Here is a 23,984-nt window from a genome sequence, read left to right on the forward strand (position 1 = left end):
AATTTGATCAGTTATGCGGTAGGGGCCTTGCTCAGGGGCCCAGTAGCAGCTACTTGGCTGTGGTAAGTCTTGGGGTTAAGGAGATGACAAATTGTTTACCTACAAAATGAATCTGAATGGTAGGTGTAGCTCATAAAATCACCTTAAAGTGGCTGGTAATAAAAAAAAAAAAAATACAGAGGTGTTCCCTCTTCCCTCACTTTAAACATGCCACCAGTGAGTAACAGCAAACTTAACAGTTACAACTTACAACTTTACAAATAGTCAATTACAATAACAAATCACATTTGCCAAATTTATCAGGAAAAACATACTAAGCCTTTTAAACTGAATACAGTCAATGCTACCTGTAGAATTGTGTGTGTTTTTAACTTATTAACAAAGCAAAATAAAATTAGAACTAGTCCAAATATGAAGAAAAAAACTAGTAGCTTAATTGTTCGCAATCTCAGCGTATCTTTGAGTGTCAAGCAAATCTACTTACACCAGGAAGTGGTAGAGGAAGCACTTCACGCCTGCAGGTCTCTCTAGGAAATTGTAGACATCACCCTGCATGCTAGTCTTGGTGTGGTAGGGGTAGTGTTTAAAGTGAGGGGGAGCATGGGTGCTGGAAAGCGAGAGGGAGGAGCAGGAGCTCGGTTCGCCACTGTCTCTGTGCTCTGAGAACTCTTTTGTGTTGCCGCCTGGTAGGCCTGATCTATTATTCACCATGGGCTTTAGTTCCACTGAAACAGGAGAGCAACAAGAGCTGTCCGCTGGTGGCTTTGACAGGGCTGCTGTTTCCTCGTCCGGGGTGCTCTCGGACCTTGGGCTAACCAGAGTGTGCCCGTTTGTGCTGCGGTTCTTCGTTTCAGCAAAGTCACTGCTACCAGACCAGTCAAAATGTTGTGTGCGGCACAGGGGAGGAATGGGACGACCCTTTGTTTCTCCCATGGTGCTCTGGTTTGGGATTAGTGTAGAGACAGAGATGTCCTGTAAATGGAGATCACAATAGTTCATTACTATCTACTTACATTATACAAGACCAAATACTCTGGTTAATTAAGATTTAAATAACATAATGTTCATGTTAAAACTTACATACACCGATCAATCATAACATTAAAACCACCTCCTTGTTTCTACACACACTGTCCATTTTATCAGCTCCACTTACCCTATAGAAGCACTTCGCAGCTCTACAATTACTGACTGTAGTCCATCCGTTTCTCTGCATGCTTTTTTAGCCTGCTTTCACCCTGTTCTTCTATAGTCACAGAGTAGGTATTATTTAGGTGGTGGATGATTCTCAGCACTGCAGTGACAATGACATGGTGGTGGTGTGTTAGTGTGTGTTGTGCTGGTATGAGTGGATCAGACACAGCAACGCTGCTGGAGTTTATACATACCGTGTCCACTCACTGTCCACTGTATTAGACAATCCTACCTGGTTGGTACACCGTGTGTGAGTTGGTCATCTTCTAGACCTTCATCAGTGTTCACAGGACGCTGCCTACGGGACGCTGTTGGCTGGATATATTTTTGGTTGGTGCACTATTCTCAGTCCAGCAGTGTCAGTGAGGTGTTTAAAAACTACATCAGCATTGCTGTGTCTGATCCACCCATACCAGCACAACACACACTAACACACCACCACCATGTCAGTGTCACTGCAGTGCTGAGAATGATCCACCACCTGAATAATATCTACTCTGTAGTGGTACTGAGAGAGTCCTGACCATTAAAGAACAGCATGAAAGGGGGCTAACAAAGCATGCAGAGAAACAGATGGACTATAGTCAGTAATTGTAGAACAACAAAGTGCTTCTATATGGTAAGTGGAGCTGATAAAATGGACAGTGAGTGTAGAAACAAGGAGGTGGTTTTAATGTTATGGCTGATTAGTGTAAGACATAATTTACAGACACATATTAAAGAAATTTCAAACCAAGTAGGCTAAGTACATACTAGCCTTCAATTTCTTAGATGACATGAAAGTTAAAAGTAGTGTATTAATGTTATTGCATGCTCCTAACTGCATAACAGCAATGTTAAACCTTTATAAATCTTAAACCTCAAAGGTAACAGGTGGCCCTGCTCTCTGTCTCTAAGCTAATGCATATGATAATACAGACCAGTGGAACCTGAACCTCTCTTACCTGTAGTTTAATGAGTCCTGAACTTTAGACATTAGGGCTTTTAAATAATGAGCATGAAACATCACAGTGACATCCTCCTGTGAATACTGCATGAGGATGATTACAGAGGGTTAATAGACCAAACATTTAATACACAATACAATATTAGACGTGTTTCGTGACATTTAGGTTTAAAATAAATTGTGCTCTTGTAAATTAATACTACCTAAATGTTGTTACAAATGGTTACAGAATGTTGTTACAGAAGGTCAAGTTCTGTTATACTTTGCCATACACAGATATGTTTCTAATTTGGACTATCAAATGTCAAATTCTTGCTTGTCCAGTAAGTGCTTAGGCAAGCTCAATTTAGTCTAAAATTCAGCTAAATAAGCATTGTAATTTTTTATCTACGTCTGCTGGGTAGGTTTTACTTTCTACCACAAACTACACTACTCTTTATTTACTGTGGGGTGGTCTGGGTCCTCTCTGTGTGGAGTTTGCATGTTCTTCCCATGTCCACGGCGTGGGTTTCCTCCGGGTGCTCCGGTTTCCTCCCACAGTCCAAAGACATGCAAGTGAGGTGAACTGAAGACACTAAATTGTCCAAGACTGTGTTTGATATAACCTTGTGAACTGATGAATCGTGTGTAATGAGTAACTACCGTTCCTGTCATGAATGTAACTAAAGTGTAAAACATGACGTTAAAATCCTAATAAACAAACAAACAAACTGACTTGCAATGTGTACTTACTCTTTTGCATTTGCAGTGTGGGATTTAAGACAAAGCCCTGCACTATGTAGTACACTGGTATTTAGGTTTAGAGCTCTAGCCAGAACTTTTTTTAAATGATAAATGCAACAATGACAACCCTGCACTGTTGTACACCTTAATCCCTGGTGACATTACAGATTTTAGGTGTTGTGAGAAGAAACTGCAACATCACAAAATGGTAAATGCTTTACTGTCCCAACTTTTTTGGAATGTGTTGCAGGCCTGAAATTCAGGAATGGATGCATATTAACAAATGCAACCAGATTGACCAGACAAAAATGAAATATCTTGGGTTCATGCTGTCAAATGTAAATGTAATTAACACTGCACTTTTTTCTATGTATCGTCTTGTCTCGTCTACTCTGCTCTACAGAGATTTTTCTAGCACTGCTCCTCAAAGAACAAATTATGGAATTGGTTAAATGGTCTCTGAATGCTATTGACACCATCTTCTCATCGAGAAGTTCGGGTTCGGGGGAACCCAAATGCCCCGACGGAACGCAGATGGCAGGATACGCAATGGACTCGTGGGAGAAGTGGAGGGTCGTGTGCCTGGCACCTCTTTCGTTGGAGGACGTAGAGGATGTTTATCTATTCGGAACTTTGATTGTGGGGTTTTTGCTGATTGGATTAGGCTTCGCCCTGCTGTATCGGGAAATTAAAAGAGTTGGGTCAGTTGTCAAAGGTCCCCAGAAACTGCCCAATTTGATTGATATGGTGGGCAGAGCCGTTGGAACTCAGACTGTGAATATTAATCGCAATATGGATTTCATCTTGGAGAAACTTACGGCTTTGCGAAATTAGGTGAACCAGAGACGCATTAATTCTGAAAGTTCGTGTTAAAATTTTGATAGTGCTCAGACAAAACAAAAGTCATTTCTGCTCTCGGCTCCCCTGTTATCAGGCAAAAACAGCCATGTTATCGCGAACTTTGTACAGACTTTTTCTTGCTGCGGAATGAAGAACTGTCTGGACTCTTCCTAACCCAAATCCAACGTCTCCACTCTAGTTTCATCTAATTTTAGCTTAATTCCACCAATACAGTAGTTGGTTACTTTTCCGATCCCCCCATCCCTAACCCGTGGCTAGTTGTGTGATGTTTTTACATGTGCTGTTTTTTTATCCCCTCCTTTCCCAATGTGTTCATTATTTCTTGTTTCTGCGAAAGATGGCGCCGGTGAGGTCGGCTGCCGTCACGACTGCTCCGACAACTACTGTGGCGGATTAGTCACTAAAGCATTTCACTGCTAGTTGTACTGTGTGTATGACCATGTATGTGACAAATAAACCTTGACTTGACTTGACTTGACTATGAGGATTAAGGGCCTTGCTCGGGGCCCAGCAGTGGCACCGTGTTAGTAAAGGCAACCTTCTAATTACTAGTCCACCTTAACCACTGAGCTAGCAAATAGGATACAAGCTATCTTAAAGCAGACTCCCATTACACCTGTGATCATTTGCATATCTTGACTATGATAATGTTTGCCTTTGTTGTATATAATTTATGTTACACATATGCTGTCTAATTCAGTCTTAACAAGCTTTTTTGCTCTGTCTGATATTGCCCAGATAAGAATGGGTTAATCTTCTTAGACAGGGTTTCATCTTTAATCGTTTAAAGAAGATTTTACTAGTCATTGTCATAGCATTTCCGGGGGTCTACTCCTAAATCTCTGTTAAGCTACCTTGTGATAACATCTATTGTTGGCAGCCTTAAAATAAATCTGAATCAAAACCTACAAAGTTAGTTTCTAGCCAAGCTCACCACTGATATCATTTACAATACCGTACAGTGACTGTCAGCCATGGCATCAGATAAAGAGATTAATGTCAGACCTACGTTTTGTTCTGCCAAATCAGTTGTCTAGCACTTATCTGTTCAACAGACCACAGCAATCAGTCTGAGAAGGAAAGCAGATTTAACCACCCTAATTTAAAAGGTCAGACTTTTCCTAAGGACAACCATCAATCTTAGCATGATGTGCAGTAGCTACACACAGGGCCTATGGAAACAAGTCCCTGTGGGTAAAAGAGAACAGAAACAGGAGACTGGTCTCTAGCCATACAGCTGTCACGTAGGACAGCAGATGTGATGACAGACTCCACCACAGTTTGGCTGTCCCCATCTGGATTGTGTTTCCTAGCTCTTGCAATTTTACCTACATACAGTGTATCACAAAAGTGAGTACACCCCTCACATTTCTGCAGATATTTAAGTATATCTTTTCATGGGACAACACTGACAAAATGACACTTTGACACAATGAAAAGTAGTCTGTGTGCAGCTTATATAACAGTGTAAATTTATTCCTCCCTCAAAATAACTCAATATACAGCCATTAATGTCTAAACCACCGGCAACAAAAGTGAGTACACCCCTTAGTGAAAGTTCCTGAAGTGTCAATATTTTGTGTGGCCACCATTATTTCCCAGAACTGCCTTAACTCTCCTGGGCATGGAGTTTACCAGAGCTTCACAGGTTGCCACTGGAATGCTTTTCCACTCCTCCATGACGACATCACGGAGCTGGCGGATATTCAAGACTTTGCGCTCCTCCACCTTCCGCTTAAGGATGCCCCAAAGATGTTCTATTGGGTTTAGGTCTGGAGACATGCTTGGCCAGTCCATCACCTTTACCCTCAGCCTCTTCAATAAAGCAGTGGTCGTCTTAGAGGTGTGTTTGGGGTCATTATCATGCTGGAACACTGCCCTGCGACCCAGTTTCCGGAGGGAGGGGATCATGCTCTGCTTCAGTATTTCACAGTACATATTGGAGTTCATGTGTCCCTCAATGAAATGTAACTCCCCAACACCTGCTGCACTCATGCAGCCCCAGACCATGGCATTCCCACCACCATGCTTGACTGTAGGCATGACACACTTATCTTTGTACTCCTCACCTGATTGCTGCCACACATGCTTGAGACCATCTGAACCAAACAAATTAATCTTGGTCTCATCAGACCATAGGACATGGTTCCAGTAATCCATGTCCTTTGTTGACATGTCTTCAGCAAACTGTTTGCGGGCTTTCTTGTGTAGAGACTTCAGAAGAGGCTTCCTTCTGGGGTGACAGCCATGCAGACCAATTTGATGTAGTGTGCAGCGTATGGTCTGAGCACTGACAGGCTGACCCCCCACCTTTTCAATCTCTGCAGCAATGCTGACAGCACTCCTGCGCCTATCTTTCAAAGACAGCAGTTGGCTGTGACGCTGAGCACGTGCACTCAGCTTCTTTGGACGACCAACGCAAGGTCTGTTCTGAGTGGACCCTGCTCTTTTAAAACGCTGGATGATCTTGGCCACTGTGCTGCAGCTCAGTTTCAGGGTGTTGGCAATCTTCTTGTAGCCTTGGCCATCTTCATGTAGCGCAACAATTCGTCTTTTAAGATCCTCAGAGAGTTCTTTGCCATGAGGTGCCATGTTGGAACTTTCAGTGACCAGTATGAGAGAGTGTGAGAGCTGTACTACTAATTTGAACACACCTGCTCCCTATGCACACCTGAGACCTAGTAACACTAACAAATCACATGACATTTTGGAGGGAAAATGACAAGCAGTGCTCAATTTGGACATTTAGGGGTGTAGTCTCTTAGGGGTGTACTCACTTTTGTTGCCGGTGGTTTAGACATTAATGGCTGTATATTGAGTTATTTTGAGGGAAGAATAAATTTACACTGTTATATAAGCTGCACACAGACTACTTTTCATTGTGTCAAAGTGTCATTTTGTCAGTGTTGTCCCATGAAAAGATATACTTAAATATCTGCAGAAATGTGAGGGGTGTACTCACTTTTGTGATACACTGTATATAGGTAAAACAGATAAGCAAATCCACATAATGAGTACATTTGACCATATTTAAGCAATTAACACTTGGTTGGTGGTTATTAATTTTTTTTAATTAGCATGGCCTAAACTGGTCTTGCACTTTAAAACATCCATTATTATTTTTTTACAATCAGAATCAAATTAATTCTGCCATTTATTTCGAAAAGTTGGGACTTCTTTGTAAAATGCTATAAAAATGATTGAATTCTCTTGAACCTTTACTTATATTACAAAACTACATAGAAATAATTATTGTTTTGGCTGACTAACTTTAGAGTTTGTAAATATACACAAATTTTGAATGTGATGTCTGCAACACACATAAAATAACTATCCATACTTAGTCTGAGCAAGCAAAGATGGGTTGTGGCTCATGGCTTTGTGCCAGATTTTATGGCAGAATCAGTTCGAACAGAACATCACTTAAATCAAAATTGCAATTTAGGTCCTTTACCATCTACCATACACAATATTGTGAAAAGGATTTTAGGAATCTGGGAAAATCTCAGTCTTTTTAGGGCAAAGCCAAAAAACACTGTTGAATGTGTGTGAGCAGGTTTACAGCATTGTACAAGAAACCATCTACATCTAATGTGATAAATATAGCCACTTGAGTTTGGTAGTGCTTTGGAAAACCGTTGTTACTAAACACAGTTTACCACTGCATCAAGAAATGTAACCTGTAACTCTATAAAGCAAAGAGAAAGCCGCATATAAATTCTATGCAGAAAAGCTGCATGGTTTTCAGGGACCATCCAGACTGTTAGCAGCAACAGGTGCAAAAGCCAACTTGTGACATGATATGGGGCTGCATCATTACTCATGTCATGTGTAACATATATGTTACCTGGTACCTATGATAAGACATATGATGCCACCATGGTGATGTATTTTCCTAGTAAGTCTATTGTAATTTCAGCAAGACACTACCAAGCCTCATTCTGCATGCACTACAACAGTGTGGCTATGTTGGCACAGAGTGTGTGTGTTTGACTGGCCTATCAGTATGCAAAACTATAGCATTTAGTACCCTCAGTTTTTAAAAAGGTAAAAAGTGTAATTCATAGGCAAGGTAATGTAACACAGTGGTAAACACGACTTGTATTCAGTGTGTTATAGGCATGAAGTTCTAAATTTACAAAATACAATTAAATTTATCAGTGAAAACATCTCTTTGTACTTCTGTCAGTTGTACAGGCAGAGAGAACTCACTAGCTGCATTCTGTAATAACAAATGCCATGATGGAACTAATAAAGTCTAATGCTGGTTGTCATATATTTATAAAAATCCAATAATTCACATTTCTTTTTTGATAAAGAATTATGTTCTAATTATTAATTATTCAGTAACAAAAAGCATCTGCATTTAATGCATTTATGATATTAATCCAAATGGCAAATCTCTTAGAATTGTTTGACTGCATTAAATGTACTTACTTCTTAAGAGAAAGAAAACTAGTACTAGTCAAAGCCTAGTACGAAAAGCAGTATTCATACTAAGAAAAGTAGCTAAAATACTGGTGTTATAATGTTTACGTATTTTTTAAAGTAATATAAAGAAAACCTTATGCCTTAGCCTACCTAATGACATTATTTAAAAACAGCAAGTAGAAGTGATATAGCTGTACTTCTAATCGCACACGGAGCACGCGCACTTCCCTTACATACACTGGTTTCATTATACATTTTAAAATGCTATAAGTTGTAAAATGTAATAAAAGAAAGCGTAAAGAGCTCAGATTACCGTTGTAGTCCGTCGGCAGTGGAGAGACAACGCTAAACGTCAGTGTCAGTGCTGTCAGTACGTTTTTATGAGCTGCAGTAAGTCAGTGATGCTGCGCTCATGTGCACGTGGAGAGATGAACGCGCGTTCACTGCGCTGTAACCACCTGACCTACAGATTTCATATCATACTCATGTAAAACGTTCAATCTTTAAAAGTCCTCGACTTTATGATGTTTGGGCTCTCTTTCTTTCGGAAAAGATTAACCTATTGGATCAATTAGAAGATTAAGGGCTAGTTTCTGAGTCTGACAAGTGAAAACACTCAACGTTTACAACATATAACATATGCTTATATCCAAAGTGACTTACAGTTGTGATTGTATACAATCCAGGCCTTTGAGGGTTAAGGCTCTTGTTTAAAGGCCCAACGGTATTAACCTGTGGGGTTTGAACCAAGAACCCTCCTATTGCTACTCCAGTTCCCTAACCATTGAGCTTCCATTGCCCCTATTATTAGTTGTATAGAAAAGAAAATACACCACATTTGTATTAAACCAACCTTAATACAAAATAGATTTCAGGTTTGAATCCTAAAAGGGCGCTTAGTTGGCACAGCGGTCTAGCCCACAACTGCTGGAATCCTGGGTTCAAATCCCCAGCAGTGCTACTGGCCGGTTGGGCATCTAAATACATACATGATTGGCTTGTCTGAGGGGAAATGGCTGAGGATGGATTAGCATCCTCTCTGAAAAGTAGTTAGAAAGCTTTTTTATTGAGGTTAAAGATGGTGTGTCATTGTGGACTTGGTAAAATTTTGAAATAGGTTAACGCTAATAATCGATAAACAGTTTGAGAACACCAAAAATTTTCCACTGGGTATTTTGAAGCTCCGACACATCTGTGAACTGTCATCTTTTGGTCTTTTCACTGATGTTTAATGGAGTTTTAGTCTGGGCTTTGGTTGGACCACGTTATGACATTCAGAGACTCCAGTGTTGTTTTGGGTGTATGCTTCAGGTCATTGTTGTCATAAATTGTCACCCCAGTCTGTGTTTGTGTGAACGTTGATGGAGTTTTTAAGGATATTCCTGTATATGGCTCAAATTATTCATTTCTTTTCAGTCTCCCTATCCATTCCTTTGAGAGTCATGCTTATAGCATGATGCCGCCACCACCACCACTTTCCATAGACATGGTATTAGCCAGGTAATCTGCAGTGCCTGTTTTTCAGCAGACACAGTGATTGCTGTTCTGTCTAAATAATTAAATTTTTATCTCATCAGACCAGCTGATCTTAATTCTTACGTTTCCAGAGTCTTTACATGGCATTATATGCCTTTTTTATTTTATTCTAGCTGTGTTGAGTTAAGCATTATAACTTCCTAGACTAAGCGTTATATTTGAAATAACACATATCTCAGAATATAATTTGCCATAGAAATTTTGATTCACATCTGCAAAATAGCAATGACTTGGTGCAATATTGAGTTAGTTCATCATCCCCACTATTGCTTCATCTCAATCAGGGTTGCAGTGAGCCTAAGGCCACCCCAAAATACTGGGGGTCGGACAGAAATGCATCCAGGACAGGCTGTCAATCTATCACAGGGCAACTCACACCGGAGAGACCGGTGTACACATAATGAACAAGACATTCATTCACTGTCTGTTTTACCACTGCTTGGATCCAGTGCATTGGGCAAAAGGAAGGAACACCTTGAACAGGTCACCAGTTCATCACACACACACACACACACACACACACACACACACACACGATTTTAGTAGCTCCAGTTGGCCTGACTGCATGTCTATAGACTTGTGGGGAAAAGACGGATTCACATGCTAAAGTTCTCCAAAATATGATTTAACATAAATACAATAATAAATAGTATATGTTCAGCAACAGTAAAAAAAAAAAATAAAGAAAAAGAAACAAAGCCAGATTAATTACAAATCATTAAAGATATCTCATTCCCATAGCATAACATATAAAATAAAAAGGGACAACAAAATCTTCTTTAGAAAATGTGTTATCTTTATATAAATCTAAAGCGGCTGCACTAAATGATTGAGCGAACTTTTATTCAGTTCGCTTTTTCAAGCTTTCTTTAAGTACCATCTGAGCCACCGTAGTTTTGGAGTAATGGGCGGAGACCCTACAGTCTGCCCAATTCGCTGATGCCTAAGTCATTTACACAGCGGTGCTTTATAGATAGTGTATTGAGTTCTCGCATAGAGGTCGTTTGTAAATCAGTAAATTTTGCATGACATCTTACCGGGTGACATTGCCTGAAACAGTCATCATGGCTGCCTCCACGTTTTGCCCAGTTTTGATGCCCTTATGCCGATTAAACTGTAAAGTTAACGGGTTTTACAAACTTATTTTACTTGACCAAAGAGCTGCGATATCCATAGGACCATTAACAAGCAATGGCGTCGGGAGCCAAGGTGAGCGGCTTTAGCGTATTAGCTTTATAACGTGTAATTGTGAGGTTTAGGTAAGACTACATTAAAAAGCTATGATGCTATTAGTACTTTTTATCTTAGCCCTCCTTTATAAAACCTTTATAAAAATATTCTGATGCACGGATTAGCATGTTGCTTTAACTCTGCAAAATGCATAGTATCAAATTGTTTTGCATATTTTAATTTTATTAACAGTATTTTATGCTGTAAACGTCCATGATGCTGGTAATATACATACAAATAAAAGGACACGAATTGTCTCCAAGCCTGCAGGTATCAAGCCTGTAATGTTTTGCATAAGAATATGGCAGAGTTGGTTGGCTCAGTGTGAAATCAGTATGGCATCATTGGATTCCACACACTTCTGATATCACAATTGTGGCTCTAAGGCAACCAGTATGTAAAATTTTGGTAATGGCTGTAAATCAATGCTATGATATACTTTAAATGCATTTTAGTCTTCTATAACATTGGACTTTAACAACAGCAAGGGTTCTATTTTATTTTTTAATAATTATAGTTTTGGCAGAGAGAGGCGGCAGAGGACCGAGGAGACCCAGGCGGGAGGTAAGTGCTGATCTGCTTTTAAGACAGTAACTCAATAGTTACAATTAGTGTTTTAACATCAATCATATATATATATATATATATATATATATATATATATATATATATATATATACATATATATATATATATATGTATATATATATATATATATATATATATATATATATATATATATATATATATACCGATGAGGCATAACATTACGACCACCTTCCTAATATTGTGTTGGTCCCTTTTTTGCTGCCAAAACAGCCCTGACCCATCGAGGCATGGACTCCACTAGACCCCTAAAGGTGTGCTGTTGTATCTGGCACCTTTAACTCCTTGGATTAAGATCTGGGGAATTTGAAAGCCAAGTCAACACCTCAAACTCGTTGTTGTGCTCCTTAAACCATTCCTGAACCATTTTTGCTTTGTGGCAGGGCCATGTGATGTAAAAGAAAACGTGATTCATCAGACCAGGCCACCGTCTTCCATTGCTCCGTGGTCCAGTTCCGATGCTCACGTGCCCATTGTTGGTGCTTTTGGCGGTGAACAGGCGTCAGCATGGGCACCCTGACTGGTCTGCGGCTATGCAGCTCCATACGCAACAAACTGTGATGTACTGTGTATTCTGACACATTACTATCAGAACCAGCATTAACATCTTCAGCAATTTGAGCTACAGTAGCTCGTCTGTTGGATCGGACCACACAGGCCAATTCTCGCTCTCCACGTGAATCAGTGAGTCTTGGCTGCCCATGACCGTGTCGCCGGTTTACCACTGTTCCTTCCTTGGACCTTTTTTGATAGATACTGACCACTGCAGACCAGGAACACCCCACAAGAGCTGCAGTTTTGGAGATGCTCTGACCCAGGTGTCTAGCCATCACAATTTGGCCCTTGTCAAACTTGCTCAAATCCATACATTTGCCCATTTTTCCTGTTCTTTCTGTTATTCAATTCACCTGTCAGTGATCAAAATGTTATGCCTCGTCGGTGTATATATATATATATATATATATATATATATTATTTTTTTTAAACAATCCGGATTTCACTTGGTGTTTGTAACATGCAGGCTGGTGAACCCCGGACAGAGCGGATGGCAGTGGATCAGGACTGGACCACAGTTTATCCGACTGCAAAGTCTTTTAAACCTGATGCTATTCCACTGCCAGTAAGGATGGGCTACCCAGTAAAGAGAGGTGTACCACCAGAGAAAAAGGGCAATCTTGAACTAATAAAGGTGAGCATGAACACAGTAAATGTTTATTTGTTTTCTGTACATAAAGATTTTGATAACTATTTAATTGGAGACTGAGATGTGGGGTGCAAAATTTGAAAAGTATTTTCATGTTTAGCTACATGTTCAAAAATCATATTAGTTCACATGTAATGTATGTTGAAGCAAACTTTATGCAGTCAGAGAAATTCAACTCTATGCTAGTATGGTCTTTGAGCTCACAATAAAAAAACATATTGTACTAAAGTGCCTATTACTTACTGTCAAGCTTTTTTTTTTAGTTCTTCTTTCTGACATTGTAAATTTTAATAGTTTATGCCAGTTAACATGGTTTATTGCAGTTTAAATATAGGGATGATTTTAATATTGAATGATAATTAATTATTTGTTTTGCTAACAAAGTCGGGCAGCACGGTGGCTCAGTGTGTAGCACTGTCGCCTCACAGCAAGAAGGTCCTGGGTTTGATCCCCGGGGCGGTATGGGTTCTTTCTGTGTGGAGTTTGCATGTTCTCACCATGTCTGCATGGGTTTCCTCAGGGAGCTCCGATTTCCTCCCACAGTCCAAAGACATGCAGTCAGGTTAATTGGAGATACAAAATTGTCCATGACTGTGTTTGACATTGAACTTGTTAACTGATAAATCTTATAACTTATAATATACAGTATATACTCGTATAACCAGTAATTACCTGTCCTGTCATGAACGTAACCAAAGTGTGTAAAACATGATGTTAAAATCCTAATAAATAAATATTGCTAAAAAGTCTCTGTTGACAGTCCACACAATTTATATGGCCATTGAAGTTATTCTACATTCCACATTTTCTTTAACAGGCTGCAAATTATTGGAGACATAAATCAGTGCTTTTGAACACTTGTAATTGTGTGTTAACAGCCTCGGTCAAGGGTCCAACAGTGGCTACCTGGCAGAACCTTCCAGTTGCTATTCCACTATACTATAATCACTGACATAAAGCAGCAATTTCTATTTTGTGCATTTGTGTTCACAATACATAATTGTAAAGTACAACATTTGTATATATCATATACAAATATTATTAGGATATGGTGTGACAATTTTTACTATCTGTGTGGGGGAATTGAGTTGGGGTGTCATTGCAATGTGTTTTTTGGAGCTGTAGTATCTGCATGGTTTAGTAAAAGCATGAGTTGCATTTTATGATGAGTTTACTTTTACATTGTAGAAAATACAATTCATTTTCACTAATGTGGTAAAGGGATTGTTGTTTTGTGCTCTGACAACATTGTGATTAACATGTCATGGTTTAATAATATCTTACAGATTCCAAACTTCCTACATTTAACCCCAGCTGCCATCAAGAAACACTGTGAAGCCCTGAAACGTATGTCTTATAGTTTTTCTGTTCTTATTCTGTTGGTTGTAATACACATTTTCTCAGTGTTATTGCTTTCAATAATATTATTTGTCCACAGCGGATAAAGTGATAATCCAATTTTGTGTTTTACCTTCTCTCTTTCCGTCTCACACTTTCTCTCTCACACAGCGTTTTGCACAGAGTGGCCTGTTGCTCTGGACTCTAATGCAAAGTGTAAGCAGCATTTTCCCATCCAGGTGCAGACTAAGGACTATGTGTCTGCTGGATTATCACTGAGAAACCCTGACTCTAGAATTGTTACACTTACTGTAAGTCTTGCACATTACTGCTTTGCTTTGTGTTGACCATGCTGTTTTCCTATGTGGCTATTCCCACTTTGCCACTTTGTTTTGGTGACTTGGGTAATATTTTTTTTTTCCATTGTCTTTACTGTCGTATAGATAGGTAATTTCTACTAAATTAATTCTGCAGAATAAATTTATTAATTCATATATGATGACTAATATATTATTGCATATCATCAGATTGTTATATATATATATATATATATATATATATATATATATATATATATATATATATATAATTATATAAATATATATTATATATAATTTAACACAAGTGAAATTTCACTAAAAATGTCTAAAATTATAAAACCTTTTAGGGTAAAGCCAGTTTAAAAACCACAGACCTACTGTATCACCATTTTGAAGACACGTTTTCATATTGGAGTTGTTTTTTTAATGCTAAATAAATGAAAACTTTAGCTGTAAATAATACATTAATAACACTTTCAAATATTAACAATCATTTTCAGATAAAATGGAAAGTTATGGGGTTTTTTTTGTTCGATTTAAAAATAAGCCATGATTTGCTTTTCAGTTTTGTCTTCCACCATCTGCTTGATTTTAAGATTAGGACCCTGACCCAGGATTTTGCTTTAATCCCACTGGATTAAGAGTAGAATAGCAGAAATTAAAAGACTAGGATCAAGTTCCTATTTTACATATAGGCAAAACATTGAGTTAAATTACGTCTCTGCTTTGTGCATCACTATCACATGTCTACATGTAAAACACAAAATTCACGTAAGCACAAGTGTAGCTGAGTATTAAATGCTCACGTGGTTGTAGTCTTTTTCCCATTTATTAAAATGAAATTGGAGAGCAGCTGAGTAGTAATGCAGCTGTTGATACATTTAAGCAGGGTTGCTCATTGGTTGAGCCTAAGAAGGATTTGCTGGATTAAAGAAGAGCCAACATTTCACTTGCCTGGTTTCAAGCAGTATGATTTTGTGCCCCAGATTTGTAAAATGTGGATTAGATCATGCTTTCTTTAAATAGAGTTATATTCAATGTTTCAAAATGTTTGCCTGAGCATAAAAGCCAAGAAAAAAGATTTAGGACACAATAAAACATCATCTGGTACTGTAATCATTAGTATACATTTTTAATCAAACTTATCCAGTGGTTTCAGAAACAGTTTAGACCCCTTGACTTGTTGCACACTTTAGTTTAGAGGATTTTATTTGGAATAAAATTGGGTAAAAGTATCTTTGAGTGATGAAGTGTAGATGAATAGTTTTTTTCCCCTTATAATTAATTCAAAACCAAGAATTAAAACTTACAGAGGAGCAAAAACTGCAAGTGGAGCTGGGCACTTATCCAATTTAAAAGTGGATTCTCTCAAACTTCATGAGATTGGATGGTGAACATCTGTGAACTGTCATCTCTTAGGTCTCAAATGTTTGATGGGGTTGCTGCTAGGCTGCTAAAGGACATCTAGAGACTTCCCCCAGTTCCATTCCAGTGTTTTATTGGTTGCTGAAATGTCAACTCTCACCCTAGTCTGAGTTCCTGTCTTTGACTACATTCACCAGCTCATTAATTCTTACAAGTATCCCTGTCCTTGCCACCAAGTAGCACTCCTATAGCATGATACTGCCTCCACCATATTTCACTGTATGAATAGAATTAGCCCGGTGATGTACAGTGCTTGTTTTTGCCAGACGGTGTCTGCTGTTCTGTCCAAAAAGTTCAATTTAATGTTCTAGGTCCAGAGAATTATATTCTTGTCATTCTTGCCTTTCATTCAGTTTTGGACTTATGGAGTGCTGCCATCCAACTAGTTCTCTAATCTCTACAAAGGTCTTTTGGAGCACTTTTAGAAGAACTGAATGGGTTCTTTGTTACCTATTATTAAGGTCACTTTGGTCAATGTTAAATCCATTTAAATTGCAGTAGTTGGACTCCAGCTGATGTCTAGACGCATCTTAAGGATAATTAAATCCAACCGAATGCACCTGTTGACATTTTTGAGATCCACCGAAAAGGGTCTAAATAACTTGTTAATCACTTGTAGAATACAGACAATGACAGATACAGTTGTTATTGACTTTATTAAGGAAAATGGTAATTATCAGTTTAAATCCACAATACAAAGTATTATACATTAGTCATACATTATGCACAGGCAACTCTATAATAATTCTCATGGTTTTAGAATGTGATGTGGAACACATTCATGGTAAGGTGTCCACATAATTTTAACTCGGTTAAAAATAGCTCCTAGCAATTTAAATAAGGCATGCTTTGTTTAGTAGGTGGTAAGTAAAGTGCTAAAATGGCAGGGCATAGATTGTAATCTGGTTTGGTTGTATCTTAAACTGTTTTAAGAAACAGTCAATTAAGGCCAGTCATTTAAACGAATTTACACAAAATATGATCTTTGCTAGAGATTTATATGCATGCTTATATTCCTATAATGTGTAAAGATAATTTAGTCAACAGTTTGATTTTATTATAAGTGACACAAATCAAATTAATTAGTACACGCAGACTAATGTCCTTACCATATTTTTTTAAACTAAAAGTATAAACAAGTTATTATTCAGGTTTACATTTCTCAGTTTGTCCCTCTGCTTGGTGTGTATGTATTTGCATGGTACACTACATTAATTTAATGGAATAGTGTACTGTAATTTGGGGTGCATATAACAGCTGGACTATATTTTGTTTGTGTTCTCTTAGGTAAAGCTGTCCAGCCTGAATTTAGATGACCATGCCAGGAAGAAGATGATCAAACTAAGTGGCGAGCGTTACAACGAAAAAACGGACATACTCACTATTATGACTGACAGGTACACACTACACTGGCCTTTTATTTACACAATTATTTTAAAAAAAATACACCCAAATTGAAAATTTGAAATAATTATATACCTTTAGAAACAATTTTCCCAACAAATTAAAGTACTGAAATCTTCAGCATCCAGTGTAAACATATAAGAATTTTTTTATTTATTTATTTTTTCATTTGCTATGGTATGTCTTTGTTTTGTCACAGTTGTCCAATGAGGCAGCAGAACCATGACTATGCCATGTACCTGCTCACTGTTCTGTACCATGAATCCTGGGTAAGTCTTTAGTTTTATGCTTGAAAAAGTGATTTGCATTAATGCTGCATGTTTACAAACATAAACCAGTTTAAATGCAGCCAAGTGGTTTTTAACAAATTAGACAACAAAAAAAACACAATTATTAGTAAACTGCAACAAACCAACTGACCAAAGTATTTTTGATGATTTTTTTTTTAATTGGTAATGACCAAATGGAGAATTAGCACCATACTACATTTAAATGACTGATTTAACCCACTATTAATAAATATTTGTTATAATAATAATAATAACAAACATTGTATGGACATGTGCATTATAGATCTCTGTAACGCCCTATACACACCAGAACATTTTTATTTTTGTCACTTTGGAAAGAGTTATTTTATTAGCCTGCTATTGTGGCTCAGTTAGAAATTTTTGTCTTAGTATATTTTTTAGTATCTAGAGCAGAAGCAGTGTGGAGCAGTGTTAATTTCTAAGACTTACCCTTACCCACCCTTAATGTACTTATTTATAAAGCAGTTCCAATCCAAACAGAAAAAAATATCAGTTTGTTAATTCACTTAAATATTTATTTAACAGGCAAAAGGTCAAAGAAAAGACTGTGTTTTCAATTGCTATGGTTACATGCAGTGTGATAATCCATTAATAAAGCAACCATGTGTACACCTCAGTCATAATAGACTAGTCCAATTGAAGCCATTCAATTTGCATGTGTGCATGTCAACTAAGCCACTCTGTTACAACTCATGCAGAATAAGGCCTAATGTCGTACTGCTAACATAGGACAACTAATGTCAGATGACTTTCGGGTAGAAATTTGCTTCCCTACTTGACATGTGGGAAAAGTTGAAAAAGTTTTGTAATGCTTATAATTAAGGTATTTAGTGTAGTGTTTGAGCATAATATTGTTTGTGTGATTTAGTGCATCAGCCTTTTTATGCCACCACTATGTAGTATCTTTCCAAGCAGACACCAGAGCTCCTGGTGGTGGACCTAAATGAACATTAATGGCTGATGTGCCTCAACACTTTGCCTTCTGCCTTTCAGACTATACATCAATATTTTAGGTATTCCATTGTACCCCCTCTTACTTCAGCGGTGGCCGGCTGACTGTTGTTACTGTGACCTGACGCTATTCTGTGAGGGCTTTTAAAGTTAGGAGAGAACCAGGATGAGTGATGTGTGTTAGACAGAGGGGGAAAAATGATCTTTAGGGATAGGGTTTAGGCATGGTCAAAATAGTAATACTTTTAACTTGACTAGACTACTGATGTCTGGGCACAGCCAAACAACCCTTTAATTCATCCACTACAATACAAAAACTCATGAATTATATATATTTGTTTTATACATTTTCATTACATATTATATTTTAAAGTAATATAAATGTATTTTTTCTTATTTAGCTTACATATTAACAGACACTCAAACATCAGAGGAAAAAAAACTGATGTTCTGTGACTCATGAACAACAGTCTTTAGGGTTTGAACAAAATGGTGGAAAAACATCAAGTGAGCGGCAGTTTTATGAGCAGAAATGCTGTCTAGCTAACAGAAGTGCTACCGTAATTCTTTACAACAGTGGTGAGGAGAATCGGAGCACAGTCAGTTTTAAAGGTTCCACTCCTGTCAACCAAGGATAAGAGTCGAGGCTACAGTTAACATAGGCTCATCAAAACTAGACAGCTAGAAATTGAAAAAAAACAAAACATGCTGAGACATGCTTTGACCATTTGCAAAGTCCCTTGACTCAGCTTGCCTTTAGCTAATAGAAAAGATAGTAACAAAATTTCTTATTTTGGTGCAAATGATGTAGGGCTCATTAATCGATAAGTGTCCACAAACTGTGATTTATCACTTACTAAAACAGAGCTTCTAATCACAGCTTCAAAAATATGTCAGAACTTTATATGCAAAAATGGATAACAAATGGGCTGTAGAGACAGAGAGTATAATGGACTGTTTAACCCTTTAAAGCCTAAACCACCAAAACATTGCCCAATAATTCTGTGAATTACAAAAAAAGAGTTTTGTTTTGTATCATATTTGATACATCAGGATTTAATTGTTTTTAAATGTATTGTTTGTTGCATGTTTGTTTTTTTTAACCCCTTTCACCTGCCAGTGGGATTGGTAGGGTGGAAAAAATACATTTCATTTAGTCTTGTCAATTTTTTGTTCAATCAAAAACCTTCACTGGTCGTAGGTTCTGTGCATTAATTTCAGCCACTGTAACAGTGTGCCACCTATTGTAAAGATCCCATCTTTGAGGTCTGAAGTTAAAATTGTAAAGTGTAGATAGCATATCAAGGAGGTCAACTCGTCCCATGAACCTGGATGGTTTGAAAATCCATTATGTGGGTATTTGGATGTTACTGATATTTGCCCTAAATACCTGCTGTACCTAATTTAATACACACATATTTAACCCGATTTTACAACAAAATAAAGTATGAAATATTAAGTACTAATAAGTTGAATTACTCCACTAAATATTCCTAATGAAAGATCAGTAAAGATGTGACTGTTTTTAACCCTGTATTTTACAAAATTGGTAGAGGTGGGTCACTGCTTGATAGCCATTTTGGATGGCTTATTAAAGTCCTCTGGTGCATGCAGTACATGAATAATCCACCAGGGTACAGAATACATTTATCTTATTGTATATATCAAGTTTTTCAGGAAAACAAATTACCTACTGATGATGTAGAGGTCTCTAAAACTCATGTATCAAATATGATACACTTGGCATTATAGGGTTAAATTATTGAGACTGCACTATAAGGGAGAGAGAACAAAACAAAAAAATCGATCTGTAAATTGTAGATCATGCAGCTAGTTAAGTCTTCTTATGCAGCCTGCATAATTCTAAAGACTGGACTTAAATATTGAGACTTTGTGCACGTCTCAATCGCTTACAGGTAAGCTGTAACATAGCTGAACTATTACATAGCTGAGGAGCTTTAAATTCTGCTCAGCGCTGATTAAAGACCTTCCCCAGTGTTGGTGGTAGATCTGTCTGCTAACAACCTCTTAGTTGCCCCCTATTGTATGGCATAAGGACTTCAGGGGTAAGTATTTTTAAGTATCAATAGTTTTGTTTAAAATGAAAAGGCAACAGGCAACCAGTAACTTGTGAATAAAATAGTGAACAATAGTGTAAGTGAACAGCTTTCTGGTTGTAGTAAAGACCTGAGTGAGCTGTTGGTAATGCAGTATTCAGAGACTAAAATGTTCACCTGTGTGGAAAACAGTGCAGATGGGACATTGACTTCAGGAAAAAACAGCATGAACATGATACCTTTGAACTTCTCACAGGTGCGTTTAAAAGATGTTTGTATAACAGGGCGGCACAGTGGCACTGCAAGTACTGTAGTATTGGTGCCGCCAACAATTAGGGTAATGGGAATTGCCTGAGCTTGTTTCCTGTGGAAAGTTTGGCATGTTTTTACGAAACGTTTTTTCTCCATGATGGTCTGTGATAGAGTAGAGCCCTGTTAGGAGTGTATTCCTCCATTGTGCCTTGTGCCACACCCTCCCTTCCAGAGACTCTGATCAGTATGAAGCAATTATTGAATTTGAATAAAGGTACTTCCACTCTTGTATCCAGTTATTCAGTCAAATAACATGTTCCTGCCTCAGCTTTGACTCATCTTTGATAATTGTGAAACACAGACCTTATCCTGTATCTTGTTCTTACTTCCCGAGAGTCCTCCTTGAATACCCCTAGATTTAAAATCAGACAGTTGTGTTTTCCCAGCCCGTTGTGCTCCCCAAGGATCATGTGACCTATGTTGGTCTATAGAAAAGGCTTTGCTGGGAAAAGGCCATGGTTAAGTATTGTTAGCATTCAGCTTGGGAAGTGTAACTGTGTCCACTGGCCTTTGCAGCTACAATGTAGAGCCTGTAAGTAGATCAACATTGCTAGAGTGACTATGGCTTGCTAAGGGACAGAAAAAAAGCAGACAATGGGTGTGATTGTTTCAAGGCCTAACTTACTTGCCAATACTGCTAGTAAATAGTAGCTCAGTAACGTATTTACTTTTTGCAGCATTTTGTGGATGGATTGTACATGCATGATGTTCTTAACATTATTAATTGGACTATATACAGACAAAATCTGTGCATTCTTCAAACATTTTGGAAAGATGTTATATACTGGTAGGAATTGCTGGCTAGGGTTAGGAACTTTGTCTGTAAATGCTAGGGCTTCTATGACCTGTTAAAGGACCAGGATGCCCATTGCATCTGCGATTATACCTTTGTTCTTAGCTTAAAAAGGTTAATTAAATTATGTTGTCTTGAACGAATTGTGTGTGTCTTTAGTTTGCAACATTTAATTTAACCTCTGGGACAACACATTAGAAGCTGCTCAGTACAATCTGTTCTAACTGGTCCCTGATGGTTCAGCCATGTTTAGAAAGTTGTGGTGGAGCTCTTCTTCTGTTGTTGGGAGATATGTTGGGGGTCACTAGTATTAATAGTTATTAATGTAACTAATGTATCTAACTAATTTACACTTTACCAAGAAGCTTTGTGTAAGTGCAGTATGGCTGTAAATCTGTCTGTTGATTGCATAGGAGGCATGGGAAAGGTCAAAGCTAAACTTTTTGGGTAATGTTATGCATTTGTGTAATGTTATTCTACCTTTAGAATGACAAAAAAATATATTTTTTTATTATAAAAAAAATATATTTTTTTTATATTTTTTTATATTTTGTTGACCTTGACAGTAAACCACTGACCACAACCACTGGAGGTAAAATTAGAATAGTGTAATCAAGCATTGTAAAAAATATACAATTTAATTTTCATTCTGTCAGTGTGTTGTGTGTTTATGTCTGAAAAAAGAAATACAGGGGAGGCACAGTGGCTTTACAGCACAAGGGTCTTTCCTGGGCCAAATAAAATTCTGTAGAGTTTGATGTGTCCTCCACATAGTCTCTGGTACATCAGATTCCTCCTGCCCCCCCAAACCATACTATTGACTAATACCTGTCCAAATAGTGTTTTTTACCATTTATACACAGCCATTACATGCACTTACTCTGTACCCAGGCACACCAACTGTGTTATAATAACAGTCCAGTGCGGTAAATCCAATGTAAATCCCGGTATAAAAATACTATAGCTAAAATCAGCAGTAAGAACATTAATAAGTATATGCAGTATAATAATATATTGCAATTAAAATCAGTTGAATTGTTTGTGACTAAATATTTAATGAAAATGCTTTCATGCAAACAGTTTACTTATGGCAAACATGATTCAGACTGTACATTTATGTGCATACATTAATACACTACTGTCACTATATTTTTGTCTATTTGGTTGGAAACAGTGAGGGTGGGAGGAGTAGTAACTAGTCATGTCTGAGAGACTGTGAAAGAGCTTATAGTCTGGGTTTGGCACCATCTGATTTCCATCTTTTTGGATGCTCAAAGAAGCTTTAAGGGGAAGAAGATTTTCATGTGGTGATGATGTGAAAGCAGTGGTGCATCAGTGGCACCGCGCTCAACTAAAAACTTTTGGCGATAGAAGTTAGAATCTACTTATGTACCATACTGAATAATTTCAATAATATACACCATTGCACACCACTTATTCTCTTGACCTCTATTTTTCAGAAAACAGAGCCATGGGAAAAGGAAAAGACACGTGCTGACATGGAGGAGTACATTTGGGAGGGCAGCCCATCCCAGAGGAATATTCTAGAAACCTTACTGCGCATGCAGCCTCTCAGAGAAAAGCCTGAGGAGGACGAGGGAGTGCGGGAGGAGCTGCTGGGTCGAGCAGAAGTGCAGGAGTACAAAGACTCTGTAACCCAGCTGAAAAATGAGGGAGAGACTGAAAGTAACATGCAACGGTACAAAGAAGCAGTGAAGAAACTGCTTAACATCTAAACATAAACACAGAGGAAGTGGAAGATAATGGAATTATTATCATCCTTCCTACTCATCATGCGGAAATTCTTAAGTTTAGTGATGTGGAAGGGTGTTCAGGATGTACATGCTGACAAGCCATTTGATTTTCTGTTTACTGCTTGTTATACATTTATACTGGTAAACATAATGCACATCTGTTTTGCATCCATCAGCTTTTTTAAGCAGTAAAAACTACATGTTTTTTGCCATTTATTTTAGGATTAATATTGAAAAACAAACTTAAACGATTTTGGATGGAGTAAAAAATATACACTATAAAGCTTAGCTCTGTATGTAAATGTCAATAAAATAGAAAGCAGTTAATGGTAAATCTCCTTCAACTTGTATTTATCCTGAAAAAAAAAAATCACTGATGGATGGCCAAAAGCTTTGATCCCTTGGACATCAATCCATTAGAGACATGCATGCTTCTGTGACTGATATCACCTCATAGACTCAGGAATAAATTATGTACCGCTGCTTTATCCTGGTAAGGTTTATGGTGACCAAACACACACACACCTTTGAATGACTGTGTAATCAAAATGTTCAGTTGCTAAATTCACCTGCCTGCAGTCCAGACCT

The 23,984-nt window shown here is 37.8% G+C and overlaps 2 protein-coding genes across 3 annotated transcripts in view; one reads left to right on the plus strand and one right to left on the minus strand.

Annotated features, from left to right (window-relative positions):
- Positions 1-933, minus strand: part of kcnq1.2 (potassium voltage-gated channel, KQT-like subfamily, member 1.2) — a 180,383-nt gene extending 179,450 nt beyond the window's left edge. Inside the window, exon 1 of the mRNA XM_063003118.1 lies at positions 485-933. Within this exon, the coding sequence (XP_062859188.1) occupies positions 485-933 (449 nt within the window). The remainder of the gene's footprint in view (positions 1-484) is intronic.
- A 9,796-nt stretch (positions 934-10,729) lies between these two features.
- mrps35 (mitochondrial ribosomal protein S35) lies at positions 10,730-23,984 on the plus strand. Of its 2 annotated transcripts, none has more exons than XM_063003224.1 (8): positions 10,730-10,900; positions 11,448-11,485; positions 12,549-12,716; positions 14,018-14,078; positions 14,241-14,380; positions 17,102-17,211; positions 17,418-17,487; positions 23,103-23,984. In XM_063003224.1, exons 1-8 carry the CDS (start codon positions 10,756-10,758, stop codon positions 23,376-23,378), a joined length of 1,008 nt encoding a protein of 335 aa, XP_062859294.1. In that variant the 5' UTR covers positions 10,730-10,755; the 3' UTR covers positions 23,379-23,984. The 2 variants fall into 2 exon arrangements, with proteins under 2 accessions (XP_062859294.1, XP_062859284.1); XM_063003214.1 differs by having other exon boundaries at positions 11,439-11,485; positions 23,103-23,983.

Source organism: Trichomycterus rosablanca, chromosome 1 (genome assembly GCF_030014385.1).
Source record: "Trichomycterus rosablanca isolate fTriRos1 chromosome 1, fTriRos1.hap1, whole genome shotgun sequence".
NCBI classification, from domain to species: Eukaryota; Metazoa; Chordata; class Actinopteri; order Siluriformes; family Trichomycteridae; genus Trichomycterus; species Trichomycterus rosablanca.